Source organism: Eleutherodactylus coqui, chromosome 4 (genome assembly GCF_035609145.1).
Source record: "Eleutherodactylus coqui strain aEleCoq1 chromosome 4, aEleCoq1.hap1, whole genome shotgun sequence".
In the NCBI taxonomy this organism is placed as follows: domain Eukaryota; kingdom Metazoa; phylum Chordata; class Amphibia; order Anura; family Eleutherodactylidae; genus Eleutherodactylus; species Eleutherodactylus coqui.
The window spans coordinates 36452475-36465539 of NC_089840.1; the positions used below are offsets into that span (position 1 = coordinate 36452475).

At 45.2% G+C, this 13065-nt stretch overlaps 1 protein-coding gene across 3 annotated transcripts in view; it reads right to left on the reverse strand.

The window, feature by feature from the left end:
• GPR156 (G protein-coupled receptor 156) overlaps window positions 1–13065 on the reverse strand; it is a 48401-nt gene that overhangs the window by 30422 nt on the left and 4914 nt on the right. For 2 of the 3 annotated variants that reach the window (XM_066599249.1, XM_066599250.1), the window contains exons 2-6: window positions 8673–9206; window positions 6446–6564; window positions 5942–6065; window positions 4860–4970; window positions 3009–3134 (exon numbers count right to left, since the gene is read on the reverse strand). In XM_066599249.1, coding sequence (XP_066455346.1) covers window positions 3009–3134; window positions 4860–4970; window positions 5942–6065; window positions 6446–6564; window positions 8673–8780 — 588 coding nt within the window. In that variant the 5' untranslated portion in view covers window positions 8781–9206. The remainder of the gene's footprint in view (window positions 1–3008; window positions 3135–4859; window positions 4971–5941; window positions 6066–6445; window positions 6565–8672; window positions 9207–13065) is intronic. The other variant, XM_066599251.1, reaches the window with a different exon arrangement.

The window sequence follows — 13065 nt, forward strand, 5'->3', positions numbered from 1 at the left end:
AAGATATTGCAAGGGGGGGCACAACTGGCAAGGCTTAGAGATCAGGTGCGGTCGCTCTGTTTGGAACAGGCAAAAGGGACTTTAGCAAAATGCAGACGTCACTTTTCGAATTCGGCAAGAAGCCAAGTCGCACACTAGCGCGGGTCCTGCAGTCCTCTAGAGCCAGAACATATGTTCCACATATCTCCACTTCCATTGGCCGCCTGTTACATCTACCCCAACAGATCACAGAAGCATTTAGTGAATAGTATCATGCGTTATATAACCTACCCGCACCACGGTCGGAACATGACAGGGACTCTCGGAAAGCTGCTATACAGGAATACCTTCAAGATTTGAATTTATGTAGGTTCCCACAGGAAGCGATAGAAGCAATGAAGGCCCTGATCACACAGACTGAACTGGTCACTGCCCTTTTGGAGACCCGCACTGGGAAGTCTCCTGGACGTGATAGGCTTACACTAGCATACTATAAAAAATGTACAGGGACCCTGATCCCTCATTTCATTCAGGCCTTCAATTCTCTCACCACAGAAAACCATATGCCCAGAGACACCCTAAAGGCTCATATCACGGTTATCCCAAAAGAGGGGAGGGACCAATCACAGTGTCAGAGTTACTGCCCTATCTCTCTACTGAATGTAGATGTGAAATTGTTCTCTAAAATACTGGCAAACAGGATCTCCCCCTTCTTACAAGACACGATCCACAGAGACCAAGTCAGATGTCCCACTCAGAGAAGCTAGGGATAACACGACAAAAGCTATAACCTTGATATATCTTGCCAAAAAATGATCCATACCAGTCTACTTATTGTCTACAGATTCAGACAAAGCATTCGACAGAGTGGACTGGGACTTCCTGTTTGCTACTATGACCCACATGGGAATGGACCCCAACATGTTAAAATGGTTTTTCAGCCTCTAATTATGTCCCACAGCATCGTTCAGGGTAAACTGACAGATTTCAGCCCCTTTCACCATCTCAAATGGTACAAGACAAGGATGCCCCCTCTCGCCTTTAATTTTCATATTATGCCTGGAACCATTACTCGGTCACATTTGCTATGCATGTTTCAGGCTCTTCCCATTCATGTACCTAGACAATTTTTCCATCACCTACTCTCCCTCCTGTCCAGGTTTGTGTGGGCGGACAAGTCAACGCGTATAGCACGTAACATTTTGACCAGACCAAAGAATGAAGGGGGTATGGGCCTTCCAAATTTTCCACGATACTATCAAGCAGCTCATCTGGTGCGTATAGTAGATTGGCACAGGCATCGGGCCCTTAAACAGTGGATCGCCATTGAGCAAGTGGGCACACCCGTGTCACTTTTGGTTCTTCCTTGGATGCAGCACCAGGTTCCAGCGGAGCTGATCCATCACCCCACAATTGGCCTTACGCTGTCGATTGCAGCTAAAGTGCTTGCAAGAGAAGACATATCCTCCAGAACCTCTCCTATTTTCCCGGTATTGGGCAACACGGCATTTTCCCCGGGCAACGAGAGCAGGTTCTTGGGAGAAAGATTCCGTGTGCTTCACTTCCTGCATGATGGCCAATGGCTCTCAGTGCACTCATTATGTGGGATGATGGACCCGACTCCATTGCCATTTTGGCAGACCATACAACTGAGACACTTCCTCAGGTCTCTTCCTCTTCCCAGAGCCTTTACACTCCCAAAAACTCAGTTCAAGTCAATCTGTGATGTTGAGGGACCCTCCAGGCACACATTATCACGCGTTTACAATATTCTTGCCTCGCAACCCGGGTCACAGCCCCCAGGCTACATACAGAAATGGGAGGAGGATCTTAAAAATCACATTTACTCATCAGGAAAAGGAAAACATTTTCACGATCATACATTCCTCCTCCATATCTAGTAAAATACAGAAATCTGGTTATAAGGTCCTCTCACACTGGTACAGGGTGCCCTCCCACTTACATAAGATGTCCCCATCAGTCTCCCCTCTGTGCTGGAGAGCACGTCTGAACAGGGGACTCTTTGGCATGTTTTTTGGGACTGTCCTGTGCTGGCGAGCTTCTGGACGGAGGTCTGACGGATTACCTCTAAATTTACACAGTATTCCCTACCTAAATCCCCGGCCTTCTTTCTTCTACATCCTAGTGATATTCCACTATCGGTTTACAAAAAGTAAGTGGTATGCCACATGGTTGGTGCGGCGAAATCGTGCATTCCGAGACTCTGGCGACAGGTTGCCCCGCCCACGGTAGCGATGTGGTTCCATACAATACAAGGTATAATGGAGATGGAGAGCCTTACGGTGTCACTCAGGGGCTCCCAGGAAAAGTTTAGTACGACAGGGTTCTACTGGATTGAGTTCCAAAGATCTGCAGAATATAGGACATTATATAACTCTGCTTACATGGTGTCATAAAGCTGTTCTCTTCTTCCTTACCCCCCCCCCTCCCCCTTCCTGTTTTGGTTGTCTTCATGTGTGTCCTGTTTCCATAGGGTTAGATTGTTCTGTTCATAAATCTCACTGTCCTCTGGATCCGTAGACGGAAATTAATGTTTAGTTCAGCATGTAAGAGTCATATGGATTAAGTCTGTTCTCACCATATGTTATCTGATGGGTAGAAGGTTAGTTTAACATTTAGTTAATGATCTGTTTATAGTGAGCGGCAGTTCGGGGGGGGGGTTGGGGGGGACTTTTTCTTTTTGGCCAATTCAAATTTATTGTCAGGAAAATGTGATTGATTGTCCTGTTGGGTCATGTGCAAACAACCCTGGCTTTGTGATAATTTTAAACGATAAATAAAGAATTTAAAAAAAACAAAAAAAAAAACCAACTAGCGGTGACGTCACTGCTCGATTAGACAGGTTTCCATGCTGGTGGGTCACTTTAGGAAAAGTAAACAATTCTTTTGCATTTAGACATAACTATAATTGCGCACTTTTGTTCTTTTGAGCGATAATCGTTTAGTGTAAATGTCTCTTAATCCCAGACACTTCATCCCCCACCCCCTGTAGAGGTCTCTTGTGTCACCTGAATGTCATCGCTCATATTCTGGATACAGATCACAGGGTCAGATAGCACCCAGGAGAGAAGCAGCAGAGAGTCAAAAAACAGCAGCACAGCTTCCAGCCCCAGCAGGGTGATGTCCTTTATAATCTACAAGGAAAGAACAATCCGGAATCAGGATCATCACCAGACTTATAGACCTATAACCTCCCCCCCCCCCCCCCCCCACAGATAAAGAAAGTCTGGGACTCAGAGTCACCCAACAAAATAACACTCCTGACCTGTGTTATACTCCAGAGCTGCACTCACAATTCTCCAGGTTGTTGGCAACAGTCATTAGGCTTGTGAACATAAACCTCCCTAACAATTTAGCTGAATAGCTAAGCTGCTCTAATGGGGAAAGAGGGGAGTCAGAGTTACAGAGCCTGATGTAAAGACAACACTTTCCAGGATACAAATTTGTGCAGAAAATGAATAAGCAGAGAATGTCATGGAGTAAAATACAGGATATATCTCAGGATCAGTACAAGACAACTAATGTAATGTATGTACACAGTGACTCCACCAGCAGAATAGTGAGTACAGCTCTGGAGTATAATACAGGATGTAACTCAGGATCAGTACAGGATAAGTAATGTAATGTATGTACACAGTGACTCCACCTGCAGAATAGTGAGTGCAGCTCTGGAGTATAATACAGGATGTAACTCAGGATCAGTACAGGATAAGTAATGTAATGTATGTACACAGTGAATCCACCAGCAGAATAGTGAGTGCAGCTCTGGAGTATAATACAGGATGTCGCTCAGGATCAGTACAGGATAAGTAATGTAATGTATGTATACAGTGACTCCACCAGCAGAATAGTGAGTGCAGCTCTGGAGTATAATACAGGATGCAATGTAAGATCAGCACAGGATAAGTAATGTACAGTAAAGGCCCATTTACACGGAGCGATGATCTCTCAAATATTGCTAAAAAGCGATTGTTTGAGCGATAATCGTTGCGTCTAAACGCGCGGCCATCGTGCACTTTTCGTGCACTGCTAGCTGATCATTAAATTCAGTCCAACCTAAAAATCGTCGTTCAGCCTTATCAGCAGTTCTCCACCAGTAGTGCTGATAACATTGTTTCTTGCTGGAGAACAAAAGAACTGAAAGCTGATAAGGGCCTTTGGGCTAATAACTGCTTTCACCTAAAGACTGGTTTACACAGGCCGATGATCTCTACTCAGCTACTTAAATACCAATAAGGTATGCAAATGAAGCCTTTGAACACAGCTAATAGCCTATTAGGAATAGGCTATTATCTGCGCTCAGATCCTTTGTTCTCAACGGGGAAACAATGCTATCAGCGCAGGATAGGGAGTGCATATAAATTGGGAGAATGGTAGAAAAACGAGGTGCCAAAGAAGTCTGGGCTGCAAACTCTCCAGAGATAAATTGAGGCTGGAAGAAGTTTTTTTGGTGGTCTTGGAGGTTTGTGCAGAAAATAGAAAGTGAATAAGTAAATTCAAAGAAGACGTCACCTGTGCTCAGTGGCATATAATGGTACTGTAATCACTATATAGAGCTTGTATCTACCTCTGTATGATGGTTGTATTCCATCACTATATGGTGGTAATATGTGCTCCTATTGTGGAGGTATTATTTGGAAACAGTACGGTGCTTTTATTCATCGCTATGTGGCGGTATCTGTAGGACTGTATTTTTAGAGACCGTATACAGTACAGCAGATCCTGCCTGTCCCCCTAAACATCGGCAACATCATCCATTCCAGGTGGAGACAACCTCCGACCTAATGTGTGTGATCACATAATTCTGGAGCTCGAGCACATAACATGGACAGTATATGATGCCCCCTTGTATTTCTCACCACTCGTTTGTCCGGGACTCGATGAGTAAACACTCGGTAAAGTCTCCAGCTCTTCCCCAGCAGGGGCCCAAATACAAGGCTTAGCCCAACGTATAGGAGACTGACTCGGGCCTGAGAAGAGAGGAAGAACATGTCAGACTCTTCCAAATACAGACATTGAACCAACAGGGGGCAGCAGGGGGATGTGAGCTACATAGTTATGACTGGAGTACAAGAGTAGATGACGAAATTTGGAGATATTGATACAATGTTAGGGCCCAATTTCTGTTCAGATTATGTCCAAATCTTGTACAGATATAATACAGACAGCCTACAGCACCATTTATTTGCACTGGCTTATTCAGACGTGCATGGCAAAAAAAATAAAAACAGCAAGTCCTATTTTCTTTCGTATTTACAGTCTGAAATCACCCATCAATGTTAATGGAATTGTGTAAAGATGCAGCAAATACGCAGCCGCACGTGTATTCACTGCGTTTTTACGCATAGTGCCAAGAGACAGTGGGAAGAAAGAAGTGACATTTTTGGGCCTCCTTGCTTTTTCATGTTCTCGCATGCATGAAGAACAGACAGGTGCAACAGGGACGGAAAAACCGAGCACACACATCAAAAACGCATGTAACACGCAGTGAAAATTCATGGACCTTTATTGTATATGCCTCTGTGAATGGGCCCTATGGAAGAAGAATGGTTTGGGGGATATGTGACATTCTGGAGGATTTTGTAAATAAATCCAAAATATTTCTAAACTGAGACTGGCTGCATATGAGCGTATGCGTATTTTACTGTATCTTTTACGCACGCAAGCTGTTCGCAGTTGCATGTGCAAAAAAGTATGAGCTGATGCTCCCAGCCATTGAAATGGCTAATTAGTCTAAGGAGTTCAAGAAGTGTTCTTTTTTGCACAGGATAATAGAATTCGCTGTGGGTTTTTTGCGCGCCCCCTAAATGCACAGAAAAAAAAATCAATGGGTTCTATTCACTGTGTATTGCATGCGCAAATATGCCCGTGCGAAGCCGGCCTTAGAGGAAATATACAAGAACATGGCTGCAGCTCAGGGAACAGACAGACCACCACTTACCTGAATGACAATTTCCATGGAGATGGCGTGTCCTTGCACCGCAAACATGAAGGCGCTGATGTAGGTGAACATGCTGCCCAGTATGATGACGAGGTTCAGGTTTGGACTGGACATCTTTACTATCCTGATACAGACAGACAGACATGTCACACATAGGACTGTACCCTCCCTTTAATGATTCTGAGTTACATCATATCTTATACTCCAGTTACATCCAGAGCTGCATTCATAGTTTTGTGGATGAGCTTGGAATCTGTCAGAAAGACAACCCTATACAAACTTTGCAGAAATCCCATAAAGCACTGCACTATGATGAAGTGTATGGTGGAAGATACAAATCGCCCTCCAGATGTGAATGTCTGTAGCTTAGATCTAGCAGGAGATCCCCAGAATTGTGAATGCAGCTCTGGATGTGGCTGGAGTATAAAGCATGATATAACACGCAGCTACAGGTGGGTGGGTCGAACTGTTATATTAAAAGCTATGTATCTCACACATTCTTACCTGTTTTTCCGGTAGCGAAGGGTGAAGATAAAGAAAAACATGGATAAGAGAAGTCCACAGGTGAGTAGAGACCCCAGGACCCCCTGCACTGCAGCAGACACGGGAGGTACGTCTAGGGCCTGCAAGAGGAGCAAACACTGAGAGTGACCATCAGTTGTATCAGTTTGGATGTAAGATTCACCAATGATGTTATCTCCAGGTGTATCTAATTCTATCATGTGTGATATTGTGTGCCGGGCGGCTGTATTTAATGCTGTACAGGTCTGGGATGACTGGTGGGTGAAAGTAGATGACCGACCAAGGTGCCACCTTGCCACGGGTGAGAGGGTGGTGTAATTTTTACCACTTATGGCTCCTACACACTGGCGAGAGTGATATCGAGCCGTGATTCATGACCCGATATTGCTCTAGAAAACCTTTTAAAGCGCGTGGTTGCAAGGTGTTTTCATGTGGTAACAGCCTTGCATCACTGCAGGGGTTCCCTTCATCTCATTGCTTTCAATGGGGCAGCAGCAGCATCGGCCCCATTGAAAGCAACGGGAGAAGATCGATCCCTTGCTGCAGCTGTGACAACAGCGGCAGGGGATTCCTTCATCCAGGGGTTTCGCCTTGTTTCTCAATGGGGCCGGCGGCAGCAGCAGCAGCATCGCGATCTCCTGTCGCTGCTTTGATTCCTTCATCCCTGCGGGGAGTCCCCTCATCACTGAACACCCAGTCGCTGCTGTCACAGTGTTTAGTGATGAGGGGACTCCTCGGAGGGATGAAGGAATCCCTTGACGCTGCTGTAACAGCAGTGGCAGGAGATTGCGATGTTCTCATTATGTTTTCAACGGGGCCAGCACTGCTGTCACCAGCCAATTGAATACAATGGGCGATATCGCAGAACATGTTGCGATTTTTTTTCTTTTCTTGAAGCATCGCAGGAATGAAAACATTGCCAATAGCAATTAAACCATTGGTTTCACAATCATGTGTTTTTTCACTCACTCTCGCCAGTGTGAAGGTGCCCTTAATATTCAATACAATGTGTGCCTTCATCAGTGATAGAAGAGTGCATCGTTATAGGAAGCAGTGGACCCAGCTGGCCCTCCTCTGCTCCGGGCGCCAGCAATGCATTCAATTCTGATGCTGCCCACGTCACAACGTAGTGTGTTTAAAAGGGTATAGCAAAAAAGTCTCTGTGCTCGTTGTGTGGTAGTAGAGGTAGCCCCAATTGCTAGGTGGCAATATTATTTATTTTCATTCCGAGAAGTATTAAAAAAGTAATCTGCAATTACCTAGCAATATACCTATACACAATGAGGGGGAGAGCTGCCACTCTAGACCAGTGTTTCTCAACTCCAGTCCTCAGGGACCCCAACAGGTCATGTTTTCAGGATATCCCATAGTAAGAACCCCTGTGGTAATGTCTGAGGCACCGAAAATAATTACATAATCTGTGCAATACTGAGGAAATCCTGAAAACATGACCTGTTGGGGTCCCTGAGGCCTGGAGTTGGGGAAAACTGCTCTAGATGATGAGCGAGGGAAGCAGCCGGCGCAGTCCGCCTCCATGACTTGGAGCTCAGTTCCGAGTGTGTTTATTCTGAAATGCTGCAGTGTTTCAAAATAAAACATACGTGGGCGCAACGTGCTTACCTGTCTCTGGTTCACTCTGCCTGTCGTTCAGGCAGCATGAAGTTGGCGACAGGTTCCCTTTAATTATGGTGTTGGATCTGGGGGTCTGCTATAATTATGGGGTCAGATCTGGGGGTTTGTATTAATTATAGGGTCTGATTTGCAATAGGGCTCCCCAGTTGCCAAGTGTCATTTATAACACTGGTGTCTGCCTTTGTGACAGAGGTGACTTTGGGACTTATCAGACTCCAAGGCCTGGGTGCGACTGCTACTTCTGCACCAAATATAGCTATACCATTGGCCAAAGATGGTTCAGCAGCAAACTGTAGTCTTAGGGAGAAATTGCCAGGACGGTCTGGGCAAATGGAGAAAAGTAAAGTGACTCACCACATTAAATTTTTGCTTTGGCTGTATCTGCTTCTTTTAATATGTGCTTACATTTCTTCCATTAGATAATAAGGTGGTTTTTAATTGATTCTGAGGATTGTGGGAGCAATTTGTCTAGCCTGCCTAGAGCACTAAATCACCTTGTCTCAGCCCTGCGTGTGTGATACTGCCATGTATCATCACATGTGATGATCTAATGAGCTGCTGTAGCTGTACTTCTTACCCTTGATATCCAGCACAGTTCCTGCAGCAGTCCCAGTACTTCCATTCTGTTCAGCGTTGTGTCCAGAAGACACTGAAGCAGCAAACTACAATTCAAGGCGGGCTCCATATTCTGTGCCCAGTGTGAGGCTCAGTTGATGGCATCCAGAGCCTGGCACAGTCTCCCAGTCATAGAAGTGGCAGATCCCAGTACCGTCTTGCTAGGACGAAACCAGAGATGGTCCTAGCTTGTAACTCTAGACTCACTCCCAGTCCACATAGAAAGTCACTGATCCAAGTTATGTGGAGTAAAATGGTTTTGTGGTATTGGTCTGGACAAGAGGTGCAGCTTCTTTCTACTTGGTAACCTGCAGGACATTAAGTGTCAGTTTGGGACCAAATATCAGCCATGCTTGTCATTCTGCAGTTTTATGGAAAGATAACTGGTGGTGTAGTACTAAGGAATAACCACAGGGTGGCAGCACAGCTCATTCAGCATTTACGTACAGGTGAATGGATGTCTGTAATCACATGCGATGTCACTGAAGAGGGGGATCTGAAACCAGGAATAATAAGTTTACATAATGCAGCAAGGTCAATACATACACCTAATATATAACATGTAGTGATTAATTAGTACCCCATACGTGTCTCCATAAATGCTCAGGTAATACATGTATGTACACTTGAGCACATTCACAGAATATAATAGACGTGCAGATATAGATGCATACACATACATAACAAACTACATATAGTGAAACATATAATTGCTACATACCTACCCTGATTGTTACAGGTACTCGGTTGTCACACAGACTTTTCAGACTCCTAAATAGCAAATGGCCCCGGGTGACAAATGACACATCAACCCCCACCATTATATTGCTGCATGACTAGTCAGATTTTCCATTCAAGAGTCTGGGAAAGCTAGGTGACCGTCACTGAGGGATCTGTTATGGCAGCCATATTCGTTGGCGTCCAGCTTTCTCGGTCCGGTTCCCTCCACTTGGTGGCTTCCTGCTCTTTACCTCATCGCTGTATTTCTGTCGCTTCTCAGCAATGGATATAACCAATCATAACAAGCAAAAGGCAAATATTCACTCCTTTTGATCTCAAGATAATTAAAAGTGCCCCACCTCCACCGCGCCCCCCGCTGTTAGAGTTAATCAGAAGAAGAAGAAAACAATCCGTCCTGACCACAGACGTAGCAGCGGGGTTAACGCCTGGGAGATGTAACATAGTTCCCAACATTAATAATCTCCAGGGAGAGAGAACTATAGGGCTGTCTTCAATATATCTCTGCAAAACTAGAGTGAAGAAACCCTATTTTCGGTTTTATTACAAAAAGTATTATTATTAAAGGGGTATTCTGTAGACCGGGTAAAGTTTTCAAAGTTTCCCTAAAGTTTCCACTCATTGCCATTATTACAAACGTCCATATGAATCATCAAGCTGAATTCAAGTACTTTTTTTGAAATGCGCCAATGCTGCTTTACAGCCCGCTTCACATTTCCAGAGAGTTGTTGAAAATGGACGCATCAGAGTTTAAAAACTACATCTCCCACAATGCCCCTTTGCCAGTTACGGACAAGTGCACATTCAGAACTGTACAAACCGTATCCACATTACAGAATGTGAAGGCACTGAGCATGCCTGACCAGTAAAACAGCGGAGCCTACAGGATGTAACCATAGGATTCCAATAGAGAACGGAGTCTCCGGAATACCCCTTTAAAGAGGTGTTCTCATGTCGGCCAAAAATGGTCAAGATGGAACACCGCTGAATACAAGCTGGCTGGGCAGGCTGATGTAAATAGCTAAGCTACGCTGTTTCTGTAATAACCATAGAAGTCAATGGGAGGTACGCAAACCATGTAGAACAGCAAGCTAAGCAAGCTACATTGTTTCTGTAACTTGAGAATTATGAAAACCATGTATTTTGTGTGCTATATTGTTTGTGTAATCCCATTGACTTCTATCGGAGTTATGGAAAGAGTGTAGCGAAGTTTGCTTGGCTATTTCTGTCCTTCCAACCAACCCCAGCTACTGCATTCAGGGTGGCTGGGGTTAATGGGGGCCAGAGCAGAAGATTGGTGGGAACCCACACCTATCAGACTTTTATGGCATACAGTAAACTACAGCTGCAAAACACGAGCCCGCACCCAGCACTGTGATGGAGAAACCTGAGAATGCAGCAAGACAAAAGCAACATTTTTTAAGAAGGATTTCAAAAAATGTTCAGCGATTTGTAAATAACGTTCCTCCCCAACATACCCCATACATAGGACCCCTAACATCCATCATCACTAGTTCAACTGCAGCCCAGACCATTCAGTGGTAGAGGGCTTACACTTGCTCTCCTGTTGGGGAGTGCAGACCTCCTCATTCTTTCCCCTGTCTAGCTCTCACCCTCCACAGCAGCGCTCATCCTCTAGCCAGAGCCACAGTGAGAATACTGGGATGGACTGACTGTGGGGGGAAGCAGCACTTCGTGAGGTGGGGGGCGGTGTGTGTGTGTGGGGGGGGGGGGGCACCACTAATTCCTTGAGATTGACTTGTGCTCATTAAATTCCCGGTAGGAGACGAAGCGTCACATGTCAGGACATTGGTGACCCCACATAGAAGCGGCTCCATTATATTATCTGCTTACTGGGGGATGCCATTTACGAAAGTATCAGTCAGCACGATTTCCCAGGGTGGTCCAATAACATTCCTCCATGAACTTGCTGTGTCGCTGAGTAATGCTACCTGACTGGTTGCTATGGTAACTGCTCCACTTCTCCTTTCCTCCAGGTTTGATACATCTGGTAGGTTGTTGCGGGCGGCCGCTGCTCTTCTGTTCTGGATCATACATGCTACTACTGGTCCATGTTAATCAATGTGACAAGGTGCACAGCAGCGGGGACAGCGCCATCCTGCTCCGTGTCCTCACGGTTGGGGCTTCTTCACACTAATACATTTGCACAGTGTGATATGTGCGCAAAAGTTGCACGTGTCAAAAACAGTGAACAGAACCCATTGATTTCAGTGGGTGCGGTCACGTGCGTCTTTCGTGCACGCATTTCTGTCACGCCAAAAACAAACACAGCGCGTCTTATTTGGGCGCATATTATGTACCAGTTGGCTCATATTAAACTTCATTGGCCATTGAAATCTAATGGAGCTTGCTTGCGTGTTTTTTGCCTGTGCGAGCAAGGCTGCACCCCGCAACTTACAGGACTTAGGGAATTCGCTGCTGACATCTTGTGTCAGATATCACTGATGCCTTCAGGGGTCTTGTGGAGTCCCGGCCTCGACGGGTCAGAGAGGGTCCTATGCAGGAATAGCTGGCTGATCGGTGTATACGGATGCATACACTGTGTGTATATATTATGTGGATGATGATGGACAGACGACTCTAGGACTTGTATGTACTGTAGAATTAATGATTTTCGGACAGAGCTGCGTCTGTGATGACTGGGGGCCGTTGGCGGCCCTCTAGATTGTTGTCCCAGCAACACAGATGTGAGTGAATTCCAGAAGCCACAACAATGGGTTTGTGCAGACCGGCCCGTGCCAGGAAGGGTCTCATTACGTGGTGTCTGTCACACTTATAGCTGCAGGGAAAACTGCGCCATTCACGTCAATAACAACCTACGGCTCCAGCCCAACAGTGAACCTGCCATGTGACCAGACGGCCAGTAACCCGAGTCCAAAGCTCACGACTGCGTAGCAGGTAGCCAGAACTGCAGATACAAGTTCTATGAACTATATAAGTTTCACTATATCGTGTGTGTGTGTGTATATGTATATATATATATATATATGTGTGTGTGTATCTATCTATATATATATATATATATTAGAAAGAGCGAGAGTTGGTGCCCCCAGAACATTGTCATCCATACTCTGTATTCCATAAAATTGCCAGCCATAGTCGGTGCCCGATAACATTATTAGCCATAGGCAGTGCCACCATAACATTGGCACCCATATTTGGTGTCCCATATCAATGCCAATCATAGTGTCCCCATAACATTACCGGCCGGCTATGGTCACTGCATACATAATATTGCTGGCTATAGTTACTGCCCCTCTAGTATTGTCAGCCATGGTCACTGCTCCATAACATTGCCAGCAATAGCCAGTGCATAATATTGGATGTAGCTCTGGATCTATACAGGGTAAGTAATGTATGTACACAATGACTCCACTAGCAGAATAGCGAGTGCAGCTCTGGAGAATATTATTGGATGTAACTCTGGATCTGTACAGGGTAAGTTATGTAATGTATGTACACAATGACTACACTAGCAGAATAGCGAGTGCAGCTCTGGAGAATAATATTGGATGTAGCTCTGGATCTGTACAGGATAATTAATGTAATGTATGTATATAACAGTGACTCCACTAGTAGAATAGTGAGTGCAGCTC